This window comes from Eutrigla gurnardus, assembly GCF_963514095.1.
Source record: "Eutrigla gurnardus genome assembly, chromosome: 21".
NCBI classification, from domain to species: Eukaryota; Metazoa; Chordata; class Actinopteri; order Perciformes; family Triglidae; genus Eutrigla; species Eutrigla gurnardus.
Window position 1 is genome coordinate 2008274 of NC_139932.1, and position 22127 is coordinate 2030400.

General features: G+C 44.1%; 1 protein-coding gene across 8 annotated transcripts in view; it reads right to left on the reverse strand.

Moving 5' to 3' along the window:
* Positions 1–4440: 4440 nt before the first annotated feature.
* Positions 4441–22127, reverse strand: part of LOC311031904 (pleckstrin homology domain-containing family A member 5-like) — a 178729-nt gene continuing 161042 nt past the window's right edge. For 6 of the 8 annotated variants that reach the window (XM_084038469.1, XM_084038468.1, XM_084038465.1 and 3 more), the window contains 8 exons: positions 20520–20720; positions 18658–18793; positions 17541–17662; positions 16588–16779; positions 16382–16495; positions 8589–8734; positions 7369–7529; positions 4441–6399 (listed from right to left, as the gene is read on the reverse strand). In XM_084038469.1, the coding sequence (XP_083894595.1) occupies positions 6365–6399; positions 7369–7529; positions 8589–8734; positions 16382–16495; positions 16588–16779; positions 17541–17662; positions 18658–18793; positions 20520–20720 (1107 nt within the window). In that variant the 3' untranslated portion in view covers positions 4441–6364. The remainder of the gene's footprint in view (positions 6400–7368; positions 7530–8588; positions 8735–16381; positions 16496–16587; positions 16780–17540; positions 17663–18657; positions 18794–20519; positions 20721–22127) is intronic. The other 2 variants (XM_084038470.1, XM_084038467.1) reach the window with 1 other exon arrangement.

Consider the following 22127-nt stretch of genomic DNA (forward strand, 5'->3'; position numbering starts at 1 on the left):
CACCCAAATTGCAGACCCTTCAGCACACTAACCATAAAATAAGACAGAACAAAACACTTATGCTGAGGGAGAAAAAACCACAGACTTCACCAACAGGTTGATTGTTAAATTACAACAAAAACAGCCTAAACTGCTACCAATCATAGCAGCATAGCTGTCTGCTTGAGTTTGCTGAAGCAGACAGCTATGCTGCTAACCGTAAGCAAGATAAGAGAGGAACTTTTCCACTGTAAAGATGGTAATTGCCTTTGTGAGCGTCCTTGAACCATATCCAATATTCCATTCTGGCGCTGATAGAGGACAGCTCCTAGGCCCTTGTCTGATGCGTCTGTATGTAATGTGAGAGGCAGGTTGAAGCCCGGATATGCCAAAAGAGGTAGATTCGTCATGAGAGAGACCATTTATTCAAGGGCTTCCTGATGTTCAGTGTTCCGGTTTACAGGCTCCCGGGAAGGCAACTGTGGGCGTTTTGCATTACTCCCTTGTGCTGGAATCTGGGCTTTCTCTGGTTTGATTCAGACTAGCTTATAGATTGGTTTTGCGATCCTGGAAAATCCTGGATGTATGAGGAACCGTGTCAGTTTCCTTACTTCTCCAACTTCTCCTGTCCAACTTCTACTGTCTGGTCTCTTGTTTGTCAGGGTACAGGCACAACTTCTAGGTCACGTGGGTCTATCTTGACCCCCTCAGCTGACACGATGCAACCCACGTACCTGACTTCTTGTCTGAATAGCTCACATTTCTCAGGCCTCAGTTTCACTCCATGGCACTGGAGGGCCTGGAAAACTTTGCGGAGTGCGTTGACATGTTCTTCAAATGTTTTTACATAGAAGAGCACATCATCCAGATATGGGATGTCATCTCTGAGGGGCACTGGCATTTCCTCCAAGCTCCACTGGAAAGCTGCAGGGGCATTTGAGAGTCCAAGTTGGACACAGACCCATTCATAGAGACTCCATGGAGTAATGAAGGTGGTGAACTGGCGTGAATCCTCAGCAATGAAGCCCTGATGATAGGCTTTGCCTTGGTCCAGGATGCTAAACCAGGCATTGCCACCAAGGGTATATGTCAGGTCCGGCATCCTGGGCAGCAGGTGTAGATCAGGGACAGTCTTTTTATTCAGGAGGCGATAATGGATGCATAGCCACAGGCTGCCATCTTTCTTTCTGACAGACAACCAGAGCAGAATACGGGACTTGGACTTAACTATCCAGCCTCTCATCAACAGTTCTTGTATGTACTCTTTCACCTCTTTAAACAATGGCTTTGGGACTGATGAATTTGTTCTCTGCACAGGCATTTAATCAATCAAGCATGTTGTTAACCACTTCATTTTTTCCCTCATTCCTCAAGATGACTAAGTTGAACACTAGGCTGGCATGGAGATGGACTGGGGCTGGCAGGGGTTGAGACAGCACTGTTTACTGTCACTGTTGGTTTGGGCATGTTAGGTGGGTCTAGTGTTTTTCGACACTATGGATGCTACCAAGGACTGTATTTCTTGGTAGGGTGATGGTGTTTGTGAGTGTTGTTTCCATCAGATACAGCTAGTTTTCTTGGATTTTGTACATCCAGCAGACCTTCGCCAACATCCAGTTCTGCTAGCTGTACATTGTTGTCATCAAGTTCAATCAGGAAGACTGCTTCAGACAAATCCACTTGGCACTTCACCCAGGTCACCTGACCTACTGGAATGACAGTGTCTTGTCTGCCTGTTCGTAGGGGCCTCCACTGCACAGAGGGTCTGCTGGTCTGGATGAAGTGTACAAGGAGCTCTGCCTTTTCTGATGGTATCACCATGGCATTACAGAGCAGACTGGTGATTGTTGTAATCAGCTTTTCACGTTGTTCCTGTATAATCTCTTCCAGCACGTTAAAATCGAGCAGTGGTCTCTCTGGAGGAAGACTGCTAACGAGAAAAGGCACAGTGATTGACAAATCAGGGTTTTCATTCCCTCTGAAATTGACAATAAGAGCAACCCAGCCATCAAATATGATGATGTCACCATTTACTGCATAGACTCTTCTTCATCATCAGTAATGTCATTGCTTGGGATATCTGGTTTGGTTGTCTCTGTCTCTTGTTCTCTGTCTCACATTTTCTCACAGTTGAATGTTAACACGCTAGTTTGTATACTTAGCAGTATGGCATGTGTCAGATTGGGAGTGCCGGGACCCGGAACAACAAGAACAACAGCGCTATGATCAAAATTGCTATAGGTAAGAACATAGAAATTATATTTTTTGGGGGGGGGGGGGGGGGGGGGGGGGGTGTTGTTAGTGGGTCATGCTATACAGAGTTGAGGTTAAGTCTGAACAGGTGAGTCTTGAGCCTTTTTCGGAAGATGGCAGGGACTCTGCTGTCCTGACATTGGTCGGGAGTTCGTTCCACCACTGAGGCGCCAGAACAGAGAAGAGTCTGGACTTTGCTGAGCGACATTTGTTTGATTTCAGCGATGGTGGTACCAGCCGGCCAGCTGAAGTAGAGGAGCGAAGTGCTCGCTTCGGGGCATGAGGTTTGACCAGTGTTTGAAGGTAGATGGGTGCCGTTCCATTGATGGCCCTGAAGGCCAGTGTCATCGTCTTGAATTGGATGCGTGCTGCAACAGGGAGCCAGTGGAGGTCACGGAGGAGGGGGGTCACATGGGAGAATTTGGGTAGATTGAAGACAAGGGGTGCTGCACCGTCCTGGATACGCTGCAATGGTTTAGTCGCCGAGGCCGGGAGTCCAGCCAGGAGAGAGTTGCAGTAGTCAAGGCGGGAGACTCGAGGCTTGACTCGAGCTAAGTTTTTCCATTTCTGGCATTTGATCCTGGGAATCAGCAATCTGGAACAGTTCATCTGCAGAGAGAGTGAGTTATGAGTGGTTACTGCAAAACACAGTTCTTACTCTTCATTCATCACAGTTGGCACCAAGATAGTCTCTTCATCAGATGTAGCAATTGGTAAAGCTGTTTCTCTTCATCAGGGCCGATGGTATCACACCAACCACCCCACTGGGCGTCACTGACAGGTTGGGTCACTATTGGTCCACGGTGTCGATATCACCGGATCAGCTTAGGCCCTGTCGGTGGAAGAGATCCCGGGCAAGCCTCCCATGAAACTGTAACGGGTAGCAGCTTGGCACCAGTAAGCAGATTATGATAATCCTGTAACAGTAGGAAAAGTACACAAATAAGTGAGACGGGACGATGTGTTTTTCATTCTCCATTGATCTGGATTATGAACTTGCCTACCGCACTCACTTAGTGAACATGACACTGCCACTGCTGCCACCTGCTGGCGCAACATGGAACAACATGCCCCCATTTCACCCATAGCTCTGAATGACAAACCTATAAATTAAGTTAGACAGAAATAAGGCAATACGTCTTCAAAACTAGCGGCCTTGAATCCAAGGAAGCCCCAGGGAGTCCCAGGGATCCCCAGACCATGATGCTGCCAACGTTGTGCTTCACAACAGACGTGAAGTTCTTCTGCAGTGTTTGGATTTTTCTCAAACATTACAAAAAAGTTATATTTTGCACTCATCCGTCCACAGAACGTTAGTCCAGTGGCCTTCTTTTGTGTCCATGTGACCTTTGGCAGACTTTGGATGGCAGCTATAGGGGGGTTTAGCTCAGGAGGTAGAGCGGGTTGGCTGGTAACCGCACGATTGTTGGTTCGATCCCCAGCTCCTTCTAGCTGAGTGCCTGGTGTCCCTGAGCAAGACACCTCACCCTAATTGCTCCTGACGAGCTGGCTGTCGCCCTGCGTGGTTGACTCCGCTGTCGGTGTGTGAATGTGTGTATGAATGGGTGAATGTCAGTCATTACTGTAAAGTGCTTTGGATAAAAGCGCTATATAAATGAGGCCATTTAGCTTGCTATCCTGTCAAACACACTATTCTTGTTATAAAATGTACATTTGCATTAGCATTCACTGAGTTGATAAGCACGTCATAGTCATATACCATTGAGCGATCACAGTTGTAAGCGTTAGTTAAACCAGATAACCTAAAGATACCTTGGTGCTGTTGGTACAGGACTCTGGTGACCATTGAGCACTTACACATACCTGTGTGGTGATGAGCAGCCATTGATAGGAAAAATTGTCATCCCATTGACCGAAAGCTCTGAGCCCTTTAAATGAAATGATAATCTTAGAGGTTCACATACCTTTTACAAATAACACTTTCAATGTTGGATAGCTGCTCAATAAATAAATAAATATCTTTTGTACTATGTATGATGGAATTTTCTTAATCATGTAGTTGTCTCTTTTTCGCTTGTAAAGTACTGGATACTTTCACCTTTTTACAATCATACTGAGAAAGAAGAATCCCTCAGAAAGAGGTTGGGATGTCAGATATATGGACATAAAAGAAAGATCAGAGAACTCGACCTGGATAGCAAAATGTTATTTGAGTTGCACATGACAAAAAAACAAAACAGCAATAAGCATATTTTAAGAACATTTATTATTTCACATGATATAAAACAGATGGGCTATGAACTTTTTGCATATTGACCCTAATATCAATACCTCTTATAGTAAATAATAATATTCGCATGTCTTCTTTTCAGTTTGTACATAAATTATGCTATCCTATTTTATTATTGTTATTATTATTATCATTATTATTTTACAGTTTATACACCTATTTCAAACTTCTTTTATGTCCTGGAGCTCCAAAGTCCGACTTATTGCTTCGTACATGTGCTATTCTCCAATTCTGCACCATCTAGGACAGATTCTAACGCAAAATACTAATCTGGGTTGTGTCCTCTGCTTGTGTGTGTCCTCTAAGTCACGGAAACCGAAAAGAGACGCAACTGAAAAGCAGGCTGGAAATCCAAAACATTCACATACACTGTGTCGTCCACAGACTTCAGGACACTCAGACATAAATAATGACAACTTCTGCAAAATACTCAGTTCTGTCCAAAAGAATCAGCATCAAGTGGCACCTTGATATATATATACTTTTTTTATATATATACTTTTTATATATTTATATGTGTATCTCCATTGAAGGACAATCTTAAATGTTGTAGGTACAAAATAGAGTGATAAGGGAGCATCCTCTCAAATGAACACAAAGAAGAGTGAAATCCAAGAGCATCGGTGGTCACTTTTGGGCTTCAAGTAAAGAACTGCATGTGCTTCTATATGCAGCTGTGTACTCCCCTCCAACAACACCCCATCCCCACTACAATAATCTAACAATTATTATGTTACGATGACTTTAATACTTAGTAAGTTCTATGTTTGTGTGTGTGTGTGTTTACGGTTATGCAGCTATATTACCCCCAAAACAAGTCATACATCCATCAAGACTGTGAAATGGTTTGATTTGATATATTTATAGCAATAAAATCGTGGCCAATTAACAGCAAGACAAAAAAAAAAGAAAAAGTCACACCTTTACGAAGGTTTGTGGTTATATGACAACCAGCAGATCAGGATTACGTGTTATTCAGCTTTACTGGTTAAAGGCCCAAATTAAAATGAATGAAATCAACAACGCGCTAACCTCGGTTTTCAGTTGGCTACTTTGCACAAAAATCACCAAAAGTCATGGAATTTGTATCTATTTGTTTCATTTTTTTGATGATGAAGATCTGATCTGAAAGCAACCTGCTCAACACTGAACCAAAGGTTTTTCTCCAGTTTTATGCACACACCTGTTGCACTGGGATGACCGACACTGTGCCTGAATGCATCCTGTCAAGCGACTCTTCTGCTAATATGCTGCTTCTAATACACAGACATGCTCCATCGTGGCCAGCAGAGCAGACTGTGGTTGTCTTGGGAACCACACAGTGTGAATGTGGAGCTGCTAAACAGGAAAACTGCCCTTGATTCAGATTTAAAACTCTGCAGGATAAACAGGGATAAAAGCTGTAAAACACACAAGAAACATAAAGGTGGCAGCACCAAAGTATTACCTATATTCATGACTAGCATAGTCGAGCAGTTTGAGGAATCAGTTGACACTTGATGTCCTCCTTGTATGGCTGCCTGTTGATGCACAGCTGGAGACGTGTCTTGGGTTGCTCAGGTATATTTCAGGTAAAACACATATAACTTCTTCTAGGACTTCACCATTTCACAATCTTGTTTTCATGCAGAACTGTTTTGAGACAAATATGACTCCATACGATTGGTGTTGATCCAGGGCACATCAGTATAGATGCATCGTCCTCTCTGTCTGGAAGTGATGGCGGTGGGCCACTCGTCCTCTCAGTCTCCTCGTCGCCGTGTAACAGTAGTATCAAAAAGAGTCCTATTGTAAACGCATGAAGCCGGTGAGCATGCTCTGTGCAGGCGGGCTACATCTGGGCTCTGTGGGACGCCAGCGTGGATGTGGGGCCGCCGTCGCTCACGTGTCACTGCTCACCAAGGTGAAGGTCTGCGCTGCAGCGAGGACAAGAGAAGAGGAGCGTGAGTCAGAGACTCTCCAGTCAAATTCAACTATTAATTTAATTTGTTGATGCAAGAAAATAAAACAGATGCAAGATGATAGGAACCAGATGAAAGACACTAGAGACCACATGTGATTCAGAAAGCCGAGCCGAGCCGACATACAGATGTATGAAGTGGAGAAAGTTTACACGTAGCATGAGAGGAGATGTACACTGTGTACAGCTGTCATTGTCTGTGAGTCCCAGTTTGTGTTGTTGACGTTGGGGGAGGGGAAGTGTTGGTGTTATGGGACATGACTTATGGCAGATTTGCATCCAGTAGTTGATATTGCTGGTAACAGTGAGATCTTGTTAGTCAATCTGATATTAAACAGCCAAAAAATAAAATCAATAGATTATTTATATTTTGTGGGCGGAGCCAGACAGTAGTGCTGTCACATGTGAGCGCTAAAATGTCAAAGAATATGGATCATCTGGCACCTTCTCTGATTATATGGCTGCTTTTACAGCAGCAGACGCTTACAATTAGCAATGTTGTCCTCACAGTAAGGATCCAACAACATGGATCCACATACACATGCAGACCTCTTCTCTGTGTGGTGGACTCTGACTCTGAATGGGAGTGTGCGTGACCTGCTCAGGTGTGCCCTGCTTGAGGACGTGGCTGTGATTGACAGCTTGCTACCATGACATCACACATCTTGATGTTGAATTCCAGATAATAAAAAAAATATCAGAGAATAATAACTCATCTTCATGTCATCATCCCAGAAATATTGCAGATGCCATGATCGCCGTCGACCTAAATCTAAATCTTAATATTTTTAATATTATTGGGCAGACAGTCTTCAAATGCTAAAGAGAAATGAAAAGGAAGTTGGTGAGCCGGTTCCAGCAGCAGAAGGTACTACATTACATGTGCTCTGGGTTTTGAAGGTCATGTTTAAGAGTCTTCACTTACAAGCCAACATGTTGTTGTTGTTATTGTTGGACTTCTTGTCATCTGTGAGCTGGTTGGTCGATTCCGATCTCCTCTCCAGCTCTCTGCCGGTTTGCTGCATCACGTCTGGCTCCTCCTCCCTCGACTCTGGACTCGGAGTCTCAGGCTCAGTAGTCTGGAAGCTGTAATCATCAGGAGCAGAGTGGGTCACAGTCAGCAGGGATGTGTGGGGGGCTGCTGTGGTCTTATTGCAACAATACATCCTATAATTTATCATTTTGGTTAGTTTGTATGCAGTTATTTTTTCATAAACATGTCAAATGTTTTTATAGGCTTAGACACACCAGAGAGGAGGCGGGGCTTCTCTGGATCTGGTGTCAGCTGGTTTACCACAGCTGGAGGAACCCAAAATAAGCTATTTATCTGTGATTTAATATCAATAACCAGATGAAATTGATGCTGAAATAACTCCATAATGATGGTGATCAAAAGTGTGAAGTCATGCTTTGTTAGGTCTGTCTGTAAGACCACAAGATAACTACTTTTAAAACGCTGGTTTTCTGAATGGAGTCTGGATTGATGGGTAAAATTATACACTCCAAATGAGGTCATCTAGACATGAATACGGCCGTTGTTAGTTCCATAGACGGTCTCTGGTAGAGATGAGATACCCGACTCTCTGTCGTGAACCGGCGGTCCGGTTGGTCGTAGTTTAAAGAACAGGTCAGCCTACAGCAGTTATTCTCAGACTGATCTCCCGGTTTGGAGGTCGTTTGATTCAGTCTGCGGTTCACACAAACTACTCTGTGCACTGAAACCTGGGATGTGGAATAAAACCGGCGATTCATCTCACCTGCCCACCAACAATCCAGTTCTTACCTTCATCAGCTGACAAGTCCCTTTGGTACAACTGTTGTCTTAAATGTGCTGAACATATAAAGTTGATTTATGTTTTACAAAGTCATATTCACCTTCATTGACTGCATTAAAACCTTGCAATGGCGGATGGGACCGGCTTATTTTACGGTCTGAGTTATAGCAGTCTCGGCCCACAAGAGAGTACTGAGTCGTGGTTCATGGGACCGGTTGATACACCGAGTCCTGAGTCACCGCTAAACTGTCCTGAGATAACTTCTGTTGTGATATGACGCTCATACAATTTAATTGACTTGAATTGACTGTGCTGCGATGGTTTGGCATGAATACACAACCGTTACCTGGATACCTGAACACAAACACACCTGTTCTCAGTGGTGGTGTTGGTGGGTGAGCTGGTCAGATCTGGATCTCGGCTTTCTTCATTCTCAAAGAGCTGAAGGTTTACAAGCTCCACATGCTGAGGCTCCGTGTTCAGGTCCAGGATCACCACCGTCTGGCTTTCACACGGCTGAAACACACACACACACACACACACACACACACACACACACACACACACACACACACACACACACACACACACAAGCCTTCAGCTGAGACAAGGAAGGACTTCAGCATAATGTGAGTCTAGTGAAGTTAGTGAAATTAAACCTTGAATGACTGAATGACGAATGACCGTCCTTTTCTGCTTGTTCTTATAAATATCTTATTTTGTCGTATAACTGTTGAATTATAAGACTGGAAAAGTGTGGAAAGTGATCTGATAAATTGACAAACATAATCATGTAATTCATGTCACAATTCAAATGGGATCAAACAATGATTTGTCTTATCGCCAGGAACTATTGGATAAATATTCCAGAATAAGGTCCCTTGGTGGTCCAAAGGCAGGGGCGGGACTTAGCCTCTCTATTCTGCCTCCAGACTAACTTCCACACCGACTAGCCACCATTTACATTTTTTCCATGCCTGACTCAGGAATTGCAGGGAAATAAATGTTGTTTTTTAACTGAATTGACTTGAATGGGCAGCATCCCACTGGAGATCAGCCCAGCTCTGAATCAGGCTGAATCCTGGAGATCAACTTGTTTTGGTCTACAAGACACTGACTGGTCTCGGGCCTAAATACATCTGAAGGGTTACTTGTTGGTTATGAAGCATGCAGACCCCTCAGGTCACATGGGACAGGTTTACTCAGGATAAGGACCATTAAGTGTCTATGCCCTACCTGTGGAACAACCTCCCTGAACACAGAAACCATCAGCTCATTTAAATCAGGCTGAAAACATGATTGTTTACTGCAGCGTTCTTATTAATGTATCTATTTCTCCTGCTTGTTCTTAAATTTCACTTTTAGGGTTTTTATTTGAATAATATACTTATTTGAAATGGTAATGTCTTAGCTGTGAATGTATTTCCTGCCTCTGTAAAGTATTACAGTATTTGAATTGCCCTGTATCTGAATGGTGCTTTACAATTAAACTTGCCTTTCCTTCCACATGCCCCAGATTACAACAGATTATCTGCTGTGGGATTACAGACAGGGAGTTCAGCAGAGACAGCTGTGTGTAGTTTCCATGAGGACACAACACATGTGGATTTATTAGGGCCCGAGCGCCGACAACGTCGGGCAGCGAAGCCCTATTGAAACTGTATTGTTTTTTATTATTTTATTTTCCAGAGGCCTATTTGGGGGCCTAAACATATTCAGAAGTTGAAAAAAATTGGCCTGCTAATAGAAAACGGTGTAAATTTTGATATTTTAAAGGTTTCATAGTTGGCCACAAAAAACTGGCTCGCTAGCGCCACCTAACGCAAAGAAGGATGGCCAGCTCACACCGTAACTCCAATTGACTAGAAATTTTGCACAGACATGCAGATCCGTGTGCTCTACAAAAAATTACATTATGGCACCAAAGTCCGCCTACCGAAATTTTCCGCCATTTTGAATTTTGTGAAAAACACGTTTTTGCTCATTCTTCCTAAACCGTAAAACCGATTCTCACCAAAATTGCTGTGGATCATCATTAGACCAAGGTGATTAAGTGACATCAAAACCTTTGAAAAATATCGTTGCGTTTAGAAGTTATAAGCCAATGAACATCGGAGGGGCGGGGCTCTAGAAATCAATAAACATAACTCCATAATCTCTAACCCAATCATCACGAAACTTGCAGGATATGTTGAAATATCTCCCTGGAACATATCCTGAAAGTTTTATTAAAATTGACCACTCGGGGGACAGTATATCAGCAAATTTAGGCCATTTTAGCTTATTGTAGGGTTTGTATTTTAACGAACTCCTCCTACACCGTTGATCCGATTCATGCCAAACTTGCTGAGACTGTTCTAGAGGCCTCAACGATGCAAAATCATCGAAAGGTCTTACAAAAGTCAAAGGGCGTGGCCAGGGCAGCGCCATGAACATGGACGAATTTCATGCTTTGACCACAAAAATCTAAACTGTTATAACTTCAATGTTCATTGTCTGATATGATCAAAACTTCACATATTTGTCAAGAGTACCACCCTGAACACATCTGCACTGCAATATTGACTCATATTCAGAGCGCCACCTACTGGCAATAGAAAGTGTTAAGTTTTGTACTTCAGCGCACTCTTCCTAGCAGCATTATCAGATTCACCTCAAACTTGGTCACCATGTACTCAAGTCTTCAATGATGAAAAGCTATCAAAAGGTCTTACATTAGTCAAAGGGCGTGGCCAGGGCGTTGCGTTTTGCCAGTGTAAAGGAAGTCATTGTAACTTCAGCATACAATGTCCAATCTGCTCGAAACTTGCAGGATGTGTTGAAATCTCTCCCTGGAACATATCCTGAAAGTTTTATCAAGATTGACCACTCGGGGGCGCTACAGTTAATCAGCCATTTTAGGCCATTTTTCCCATTTTACCTATTGTAGGGATTGTATTTTGACGAACTCCTCTTACAGCGTTCATCCGATTGCTGCCAAACTGACAGAGACTGTTCTACAGGCCTCAACGATGCAAAATCATCGAAAGGTCTTACAAAAGTCAAAGGGCGTGGCCAGGGCAGCGCCATGAACATGGACGAATTTCATGCTTCGCCACAATACTCTAAACTGTTATAACTTCAGTGTCCATCATCCAATCTGGTTCAAACTTCTCACGTTTGATGAGAGTCCCACCCTGAACACGTGTGCACTGCAATATTGACATGAGTTCAGAGCGCCACCTGATGGTACCTGGAACTATCATTTTTTTACACTTTTACCGCTCCTCTGAAGAGAAAGATCACCTTTAGCTTTGACGTACCCGCATGAAACTTTGTAGGTACGTAAAACATGTAGAGATGTACAAAAAAGCCTCTTGGACCCATAGCCTAAAATGTACAGGAAGCCAGCCATTTTGAATTTAATGTGAAATTTTAACCGATCTTTCGCCTTTTGTATGCAGTATTTCAACGAACTCCTCCTAGACCGTTGATCTGATTCCTACCAAACTTTGTTAGACTGTTCTAGATGCCGCAATGATTAAAAATCATCAAAAGGTCTTACATAAGTCAAAGGGCGTGGCCAGGACGGCGCCACGAGTGCGGACGAATGTCATGCTTCACAAAACTCTAAACTGTTATAACTTCAGTGTCCATTGTCTGATCTGGTTCAAACTTCTCAAGTTTGATAAGAGTCCCACCCTGAACGTATCTGCACTGCAATATTGACCTGAGGTCAGAGCGCCACCTGATGGTACCTGGAAATATCATGTTTTTACACTTTTACCGCTCCTTTTAAGAGATTGAACACCTTTAACTTTGACGTACATGCATGAAACTTTGTAGGTACATAGAACATGTAGAGATGTACAAAAAAAACCCAGGGACCCATGCCCGAAAAATGTACAGGAAGTCAGCTATTTTGCATTTTATGTCAAATTTAACCGAATTTTTCGCCTTTTTCATGCAGTGTATTTCAACGACCTGCTCCTAAAGCATTGATCCGATTCCTACCAAACTTTGCGAGCCTGTTCTAGAGTCCTCCACGATGAAAAAGTCATCAAAAGGTCTTACATAGGTCAAATGGCATGGCCAGGACGGTGTCCTGAACATTGACGAATTTCATGCTTCGACCACAAAAATGTAAACTGTTATAACTTCAGTGTCCATTGTCCGATCTTTTTCAAACTTCTCACGTTTGATGAGAGTCCCACCCTGAACACGTCTGCACTGCAATATTGACTCACAATCAGAGCGCCACCTATTGGCGACATGAAATGTCATGTTTTTACACTGTATAAGGTCCCAGTGTCGTGGAACTTTGCGCCCCAGTCGAACGTGACGACTTCACTCATCTGACACAGTGATGGATGCAACGATTCAGGCGACGACCAGCGCCGTGGCGGTGGCTGGGGACGACCCACGCCGTGGCGGTGGCCGGGGACGAAACGCGCCGTGGCGGTGGCCGGGGACGACAGGCGCCAGCCGTGGCGGTGGCCGGGGACGACCCGCGTTGTGGCGGTGGCCGGGGACGACCGTGGACGACTGGCAACGTGGCGGTGGCTGGGGACGACCCGCCCCGTGGCGGTGGCCAGGCCAGGCGGTCCGACACGTCAGGCGGTCGTAGCACTAACCGAGTTACGTGCCATGCGAGGGCCCGTTATCACTGCTCGCAGTTTTAATTTTTCTTCTTCCGCAACTTCTGTTGCCATTTTGGAGGCCTTATCATATTCAGAAGTTGAAAAAAATGTCTGAGCTTATGGGGACCGGCGAAAATTGCAACATGTTAGAGGTCTTGTAAAAAAAGTTGCTCTCTAGCGCCACCTAGCGACGTTTCGTCCACACAACGCACACCGTAACTCCAATTGACACAAAATTTGGTACACATGTGCAGACAAGTGTCCTCTACAAAACTGCCATAGAGACTACTAAAGTCCGCCTACCGAAATTGTCCGCCATTTTGAATTTTGTGAAAAACACGTTTTTGCTCACTTCTCCTTAACCGTAGATCCAATTCTCACCAAATTTGCTGTGCATCATCATTAGACCAAGTTGGGCAAGTACCATCAAAAGCTTTGTAAAATGTCGTTGCGTTCAGAAGTTATAACCCAATGAACATTAGAGGGGCGGGGCTCTAGAAATCAATACACATAACTCCACAATATTTAACCCAATTGTGACGAAACTTGCAGGATATGTTGAGATATGTCCCTGGAACATATCCTGAAAGTTTTATTAAAATTGACCACTCGGGGGCGCTACAGTAAATCAGCCATTTTGGGCCATTTAAGGCCATTTTAGCCAATTGTAGGCTTTGTATTTTAACGAACTCCTCCTACAGCGTTAATCCGATTCCTGCCAAACTTGCTGAGACTGTTCTAGAGGCCTCAACGATGCAAAATCATTGAAAGGTCTTGCAAAAGTCAAAGGGCGTGGCCAGGACGGCGTCCTGAACATGGACGAATTTCATGCTTTGACCACAAAAATCTAAACTGTTATAACTTCAATATACATTGTCTGATATGATCAAAACTTATTTGTCAAGAGTACCACCCTTAACACATCTGCACTGCAATATTGACTCATATTTAGAGCGCCACCTACTGGCAATAGAAAGTGTTACGTTTTATACTTCAGCACACTCTTCCAAGCAGCATTATCAGATTTACCTCAAACTTGGTCACCATGTACTCAAGTCTTCACTGATGAAAATTTATCAAAAGGTCTTACATAAGTCAAAGGGTGTGGCCAGGGCGTTGCGTTTTGCCAGTGTAAAGGAAGTCATTGTAACTTCAGCATACACTGTCCAATCTGCTCGAAACTTGCAGGATGTGTTGACATCTGTCCCTGGAACATATGCTTAAAGTTTTATTAAGATTGACCACTCGGGGCGCTACAATTAATCAGCCATTTTAGGCCATTTTTCCCATTTTACCAATTGTAGGGATTGGATTTTAACGAACTCCTCTTACAGCGTTCATCCATTTACTGCCAAAGTCACTGAGACTGTTCTAGAGGCCTCAATGATGCAAAATCATCGAAAGGTCTTCCAAAAGTCAAGGGGCGTGGCCAGGGCTTGCGTTTTGGCCAGTGTAAAGGAAGTTGTTGTAACTTCAGGATACAATGTCCAATCTGCTCAAAACTTGACATGTTTGATAAGAGTCTCACCCTACACCTGTATGCACTGTAATATTGACTTGAGGTTAGAGCGCCACCTGATGGTACCTGGAAATATCATGTTTTTACACTTTTACGGCTCCTTTTCGGATATTGAACACCTTTAACTTTGACGTACCTGTATGAAACTTTGTATGTACATTGAACATGTAGAGATGTACAAAAAAGCCTCTTGGACCCATGCCCTAAACCCAAGAGGAAGTCAGCCATTTTGCATTTAATGCGCAATTTTAAGCGATTTTTCGCCTCTTTCATGCAGTATATTTTAACGAACTCCTCCTAGACTGCTGATCCGATTCCTACCAAACTTTATGAGCCTGTTCTAGAGGCCTCAATGATTAAAAATCATTAAAAGGTCTTACATAAGTCAAAGGGCGTGACAAGCACGACCCCACGAACACGGACGGATTTCATGCTTCACAACACTCTAAACTGTTATAACTTCAATGTACATTGTCCGATCATGTTCAAACTTCTCACATTTGATGAGAGTCCCACCCTGAACACGTCTGCACTGCAATATTGACTCACAATCAGAGCGCCACCTAGTGGCGACATAAAATGTCATGTTTTTACACCCGTATAAGGTCCCAGTGTCGTGGAACTTTGCACCCCAGTCTAGCAGGACAACTTCAATCGTCTGATACGGTGATCGACGCGACGATTCAGGCAAGGGATGACCGGCTGCGTGGCCATGGCCGGGGACGACGCGCGCCGTGGCGGTGGCCGGGGACGACCTGCGCCGTGGCGGTGGCCGGGGACGGCAGACGCCAGCCGTGGCGGTGGCCGGGGACGACCCGCGCCGTGGCGGTGGCCGGGAACGACCGGGGACGACTGGCGACGTGGCGGTGGCCGGGGACGACCCGCCCCGTGGCGGTGGCCAGGCCAGGCGGTCCGACACGTCAGGCGGCCGTAGCACTAACCGAGTTACGTGCCATGCGAGGGCCCGTTATCACTGCTCGCAGTTTTAATTCTCTATGTATTTTATTTCAAATGTCTAATATGCCTATTTGTGTGTTAATGAGCTGCTCATTAACTATTAGAATCTCACTTATTTTGGAGTTCACACCAAACAACAAGGTCACTGCTGTATTTATGTCTAGATGACCTTATTTGGAGTGTTGATGGAGCAGCTACAATGTTAGCATAGCACCCATCAACCAGACTCCATTCAGAAAACAAGCATTTTAAAAGTAGTTATCTTGTGGTCTTGCAGACAGACCTAACAAAGCTCAGCACTTTTTACTGATCACCATCATGATGGACTTATTTCAGCATCATTTTCATCTGGTTATTGATATTAAATCACAGATCTGGGTTCCTCCAGCTGTGGTTAACCAGCCCACGTGGGTCTTTACTAAGTCCAGTGAACTCAGCTTGGTGAAATCCACCGAGCACCTCTGGATGATGTCATGAACCCAGACAGGTGTTTGGTTTCCTGGTGGATCTGGGACTTCAACATGTACAAAGCAGCACTAGTGGTGATTTCAGCTGTGATGGAGGAAACCTGGTTGGAGACTACATGGGGGTCGGACCCCCCCCTCCTCTCCAAGTGATTCCAACAAACACAAATAATCCTGCAGTCAGTCTAGTCAAATCATGAATAATGTTAGGTGAATGTTCACTTTGCTTTAGTGTGAACACATTAGATTGTCGAGACAATCAACGTTCACTGTTACTACCAGAACAACTACGCTCATAAGAACTTGGATGACCTGTTATCTAAGGTCATAGTTGTTCTGAATCTGTGTATCGTTTGTTCTTTGATTATTTTGTTTCAAAACAGAATCAGAAAAAAATAAAGAAACTCTTTTTCGAACGTGAAAACAGAAAAACAATAAAACAAGCCTCTAGTTTTGTTTTTCTGTTTTTTGGTTTGTGTGATATTGTATGCCTCTAGAATAACTCACTGGACTAATGTGGATTAAGTAGTAAAGTCCGACCTATTCTGCTCCTTCTCTGCCGGCAACATGAAGTCAACGACTTGCAAACCAAAAGCACATGAACCTGTTCTGTGTGAGTCCCAGCAGCCTCAGCATCCATGTGAGCAACCTTCAGCTGCTGCAGAGCTGCTTCCAACTCCACAGGGTCTGCACAGGCTGCTGCTGCCTGGACCTGGGTCTGCAACACACACACACACACACATATTTGTTTCCAAAGGCCCAGAGCAACAGTCAGCACACAAGCAGGACTGAAGCTGAAGCGGTGTTCACCTGCTGGAGAATAAAGGGGTTGTCTTTGCTGAAGGAGGGTGAGCGGGACGGAGTCTCTCTCTTCTTCTCTCGGAGCGACGAGGCCTGCTGGTTTCTCCTCATCCTCTCCAGCTGCTCCTCCACACTCATCCTCGTTCGACCCACCTCTCGCTCCCCAAATCCTATCTGATCCACGGCACTCCGAGGACGCTCCTGTACACAACAAGTGTTCCTGTTACTAAACTGTCTGTGTTTCTGCTCCTCTCGTCTAAATGCTGCTCCATCCGCCTGCAGACCAAAAGTAGCTCACAAAGGAATTGCACAAATGTACGATGGCGTTTTGGAGACACTGTACGTAAAGAAAAAGAAATGGAGAGACTGGGGGCAATATTCAGAGAAAAAAAGTCACAAATTTGCAAGTTCATGAAGTAGCAAATTTGCCACTTTATTACGATGCTAACAACTAGCATTCATACTAGCCAACTTCCCATGAATGTAAGCATTCAGTTTTCTAATTAATCCATCACAACGTGTGACAACGCCTCGTTAAGGTCCTTAGCTTGACGGCTGTTGATGGTTATTGTTGGGTTTATTTATATGGGCCAAATTGTCATTTTATGGGTGTTTATTAATGGGGTGGTTGGGCTAAGATGCTAGAGGTAAGCTAGAGGTAGCTTTCACTTGTTGTCATAGCAATGGCAACAACTTCCTCTAATCTTTTTAAAATACACCGTACTGTACAAATACCTACAATGTGCGGACATTTCATTATTTTCTTAATTTTTTTAATTGCCTCATGCTAAAATGGCTACATTTGACATCTGGGGATTCCGGGCGGGCCGGACATTTCTACGAAATACCCGCTGAGTAGGGATGACATCACACAAGTGGTGAAAGACGAGCAGCCAGGCTCGGTTGGGGTTGACATGTAGTCGATTTTGAATATCTTTGTCTCTGCTCTGGGCAAAACTTACTGATCTGTTTTCAGGCTTCTTGGTCTTCCTCAGGGTGACATAGGAGGCAATGGTGGAGGACTCTGGGATACTGATAGGAGATTTCGTCCTGGGAGGGATGATGCCCACTGGGTAGGGGGGCACTGTTGGAGAGACCATTTCCACATTAGTAAAGAAACGTTGCAGTCAGGCTGAAACAGGAGACGTCCAGGGACATGCTGTTTATCAGGAAGCTGTCACTTTGAGAACACCTTATTTGGTGTTTCAGAGCAATTACAGAAGCACGGATAAACGTTATGACCATGACTCTTACAAATACAGAAAATAGTACATGTACATATGTTGTTTCTGACAGTCTGCCAACATTTTTACAGCAGTCAGTTTCTGCAACGCTTGTCTGGGTCCATGTACTCTGGTAAAGTTGCAGCAATCAACAATATGTTGGTGATTCCAAAGAAAACAAAGTTTTTTCCTCAGAAGGATCAATGTCATCATATTGGAAACTTACGTTTTAATAGCAGCTGTTGGATTTGTTTTCTGTTCAACTCAAACAAAAGAAAAAGGCTGATGTTGTCCAGCAGGAAGGAGAATTGTGTTTGTTTTTTTAAACCATACCCGTTCAATGAAGTGTATTTGATCAACAATGTGTTGGATTTTACAGTCGAATCAGCTCTCTTTAGTAGAGTCAGACTAAAGCAGCCGGGACACCAAACCCACCACAGAGACATGTAGCAAAGAAAGTCTGACATGGGACTCAAAGTGAGACCCGGCTGGGTCCAGCTTAGGAACTATTTGTAAGGGGGAGTCAATAAATTAATAAGAATAGAAACAAATCATAATCTGTTGTCACTTATTGCTGTCAATAACTAATAGATGGGTTGTGATGTTGTACTGAATATCAGTATATTCAGCACTACGACGCCATGTGATATTGTCATGTGATATTAGGGGTGGGGAAAGAATTTGATAATCAATACAAGATAATTGATTAGATGCAGCTATTTAGATGAAACATAAGAAAACATAAATCCCATATCACACGTTTATGTTAATCATGTGGTGATTTTATCCTACGACCGGATCACAGCCGTGTGATGTCATCGTGTTGAACTCTGTGTGTAAATCATCATCTTCATACCTTTTGAGGCTGCGGCGTCTTTGCTCTCCGCAGGCTTCTCCGCCTTGTCCTTATCCTCCCCGTTGGCCTCGTCCACTTCCTCCTTCACCGTGGTCAGCTCCGGTTCGCTCTTATACAGTCGGTAGTCTGGAGCTTGCTGTGAGGAACAGAATACACACCATGTAGCAGCAGTCTGGCACACACACACACACACACACACACACACTGGCCTACCTTTAGAAATAGCAGTGGTTAAATGTCTATTTAAAAAAATATTTTTTCAATTCCAGAAAGTCTCAGTTTGTCATCGACTCCTACTTAGTCCACTATGTAGTGAGTTAGTGCTGTCCAAATGTTATGCAGCGGACTCAAGGTATCCCAGAATCCATTTTGAAAAGTAATGTTCAACTGGTGGTCACTAAGCAAGCATTATTTATGTACCATCATGCATTGCGCTGAAGAACGGACGAGGTGGAGAGTGATTAAGACAAATCTATTTCAATAATTATTAACGTGAGTAGAGCGCTGCATCGTGACACAGACGGTCATAAAGTACTTTTAATTAATAATAATGAAATAAAAATATACTAATTTCCTCCTCATTGACAACAGTAGCGTACACCGCTCCTTCAGTTCTTATATTTCACAATAAAAGCCCTGAATACAGTATTGCATCACTGCTTACCAGGGGAACTTAAATTAAAACAAAAAGATATTCAGCTTACAATCAAATATGTCAGTATTTATTATGGATGGTCTGCCAGCCACCGTTGATCTGGCAGGTTTGAATGGTGTGACAGCTGCGAAGTAACGATGCACAGAGGATGACCCAAGTAGTGTCTGAAAGTGTTTCATTTCACAATGAGCTTAATGTAGAACTCTGAGTTGGGAGTAGAGGACATCTCCATGTCAATATTGACTTATAGTTACCACGCCACCTGCTGGTAAGCGGAGGGAGTGACATTTATGTTGTGTGGTCTATGCTTGATATACAGCAACATAATGCATGTCACGTAGTGGAGGGTACAATGTGCAATATGTCTGAACCAGCAGCAGTCACTCCATGCAGGAAGTAATGCCTAACTCATGTGATGTCATCCCGCCAGTCCCCCCTATGTGGCAGATGATGTGAGGGACACATTCTTTACTGCTCGAAACTTTCATTTCTTTTTGCTCTAAATCTTGTATTTCCCAAATATCAACTTTTCAACAGAGAAAGTGCAGTGGGTGAATAATTTTCCCAGCGCGCAGATAAATCTCAAATCTACTGGTAGAATATGATAATAAAGATGATAAATTCCCAGTTTTAAAAGAAAGGTTCACGATATTTCAAGATAGAAGCTGTAATTTGACAGCTTTTTAACATAAAGTTGTCATTTTCGAAGAAACAGTTCCTGAAGTCATAATGTTTCGAGAATATAGTCAAATTTAAGCATTTAGTTAGTTTTAGATTTTTCACTTAATCCTTCACATTGGTTCTTTATAAAGCCAATGCAATAGTAGAGACCCAAGACATGAAGGAGAAGTAAACAGTGTAAACCCACACAGTAAAACATCACCCGCATAACAATGGAATGCCACAGATACAGTGTGTAGGGACCAGACTGGGTCTGAATGTGATACTGAGGGACAGTGATGGCTGGATGGCAAACAAACACCAAAACAACACTGAAATGAGTAGCATGTATCAAGAGTGACACTTGCTGAGGAAGGAGTCTTTTGGGATGTAGAAGTGAGCCTTGAGGGTGGATTTGAGATGTGAAAGTGATGAACATGGAGGTCAGGATGGTCGTTAGCACACAGGGCCGGCGGCGTGCTGATGGAGGGCGGTCACACAGCCAAGCACATGTGTGGACGGAGGCAGCAGACAAGAAGGTTCTTACGCTGTGGACTCCGTTCCTGGAGCTGGCCTTGCGGTCCTCGGGCCGGTGCGTGTGGGGGGACAGGCGGGCACCACCGGTGTGTGAGTGGTGGGGGGGCACAAGAGGGGGTCGCTCTGACGAGTCGTAGTACTGGGGAAGGGGCGGGCGGGGGGGCACGCTGTCGCCCTCCTTGAGAGGACTGAGTGGCAGCGGCGTCACTGCCTGTTGACATTTAACACAGTCGGTGTCATTAGAAGGACATCGTGTGGCGTCAGGCTCCAATCACACCGAGAGGCATCGCAACACGTGTGCTCAATTCAAACTGACAAAATATATAATTCATCATCATTAAAAACAGCTAGTATTGACCTTTCAGTTGTCTGTCTGTTCCTACCACATCTCCTGGTATCAAAACTGGAAGGAAGTTGTCAAGACTTAAAGGCCGCCTCTAGCTCAATTTGATTGGCTGCCTGGGCCAAGTGTGACATTGACGAGCGTTGGGAAGAATTGAATGCAAGAAAAACATGGGTACCACAGGGAAAGGTTTTGAGTGACCCGTCTCAGTGTGATCGGCCCTTCACTGGACTGTTGGGTTGAACACAGCTGCCTGCTGAGAACAAGGCTGATGAGCTCATAGAGAGGGAAGGCAAACTCTCAAACTAAGGTTGTGGGGTGTAAAACCATAGCAACAGGCTAAAAGATGCTTCAAAGGGAACTACAGAAGATCATGTCTGCATGGCGGTTGAAACAAGAACACCTTGCTTTGTGTTCTCCTTAAAAAACACCTTCAGAGTTATCTTCTGTAAAGCAAAGCACAGAGCTACTTTGTCCAAGTACTGCTGCCTTACCTGCCTGTAATTGGCAAAAAAAGGTCAAATGGATCTAAATACTCTGCTTCAAACCTAAACTGCCTTAATGTCGCTGTCTTAGTACCTGGACTAAAGTTAGATGACCTTTAGTGGGCCTTGTAAAATGGTCTGCAAAATAAGTGTGAAATAATACACAACTAATAATCAACTGGCTGCTGGCCAAGTGCTTCAGGCTAACTTGTTAGCAAACAGATTGCTAGCCTGCTAGCAGCTGTCTCTAAGCAACCCATCAAATATTGCAGCTTGGTCAGTGCTCCTTGGCGTCTGCAACCAATGCTCATTTAGTGTCTGCATTTGATGCTTCCACCCGCTGCATTATGGGTAGAACAAGAAACATAGTATAGAGAGAGATGGTCCACACGGGAAGTGGGGCTGGCCCAAGACAGGACCACATCCAGGAGACTGCTGTTAAGAGTCCCAGGTCAAACTAAAAATAGTTAGTCATTAGTGACGAAAGTCACTTGACTCATTAGTCAAGTTAACATCAACCACGCTCATTTTCTAAACCTACCTAAGGGGGTTTGTTGCCTCAACACAGCTTCCTATGAAGTTCATTTTGAAAAGACACTATGCATGTCACGAGCGTATATTGACACGGCGTCATAGAGGTGCAAAAGTGACACCAGGGTGTCATAGAGGGTCACAGTGTGAGGCCTCGAAGCGCTGACCAGGCTGTTTATGACTCGGCCACCTTGATGATATCGGCATGGATGCACATCCCTGTTCCTCATCCTCCTATGAAAGGACTGTTAAATGATTT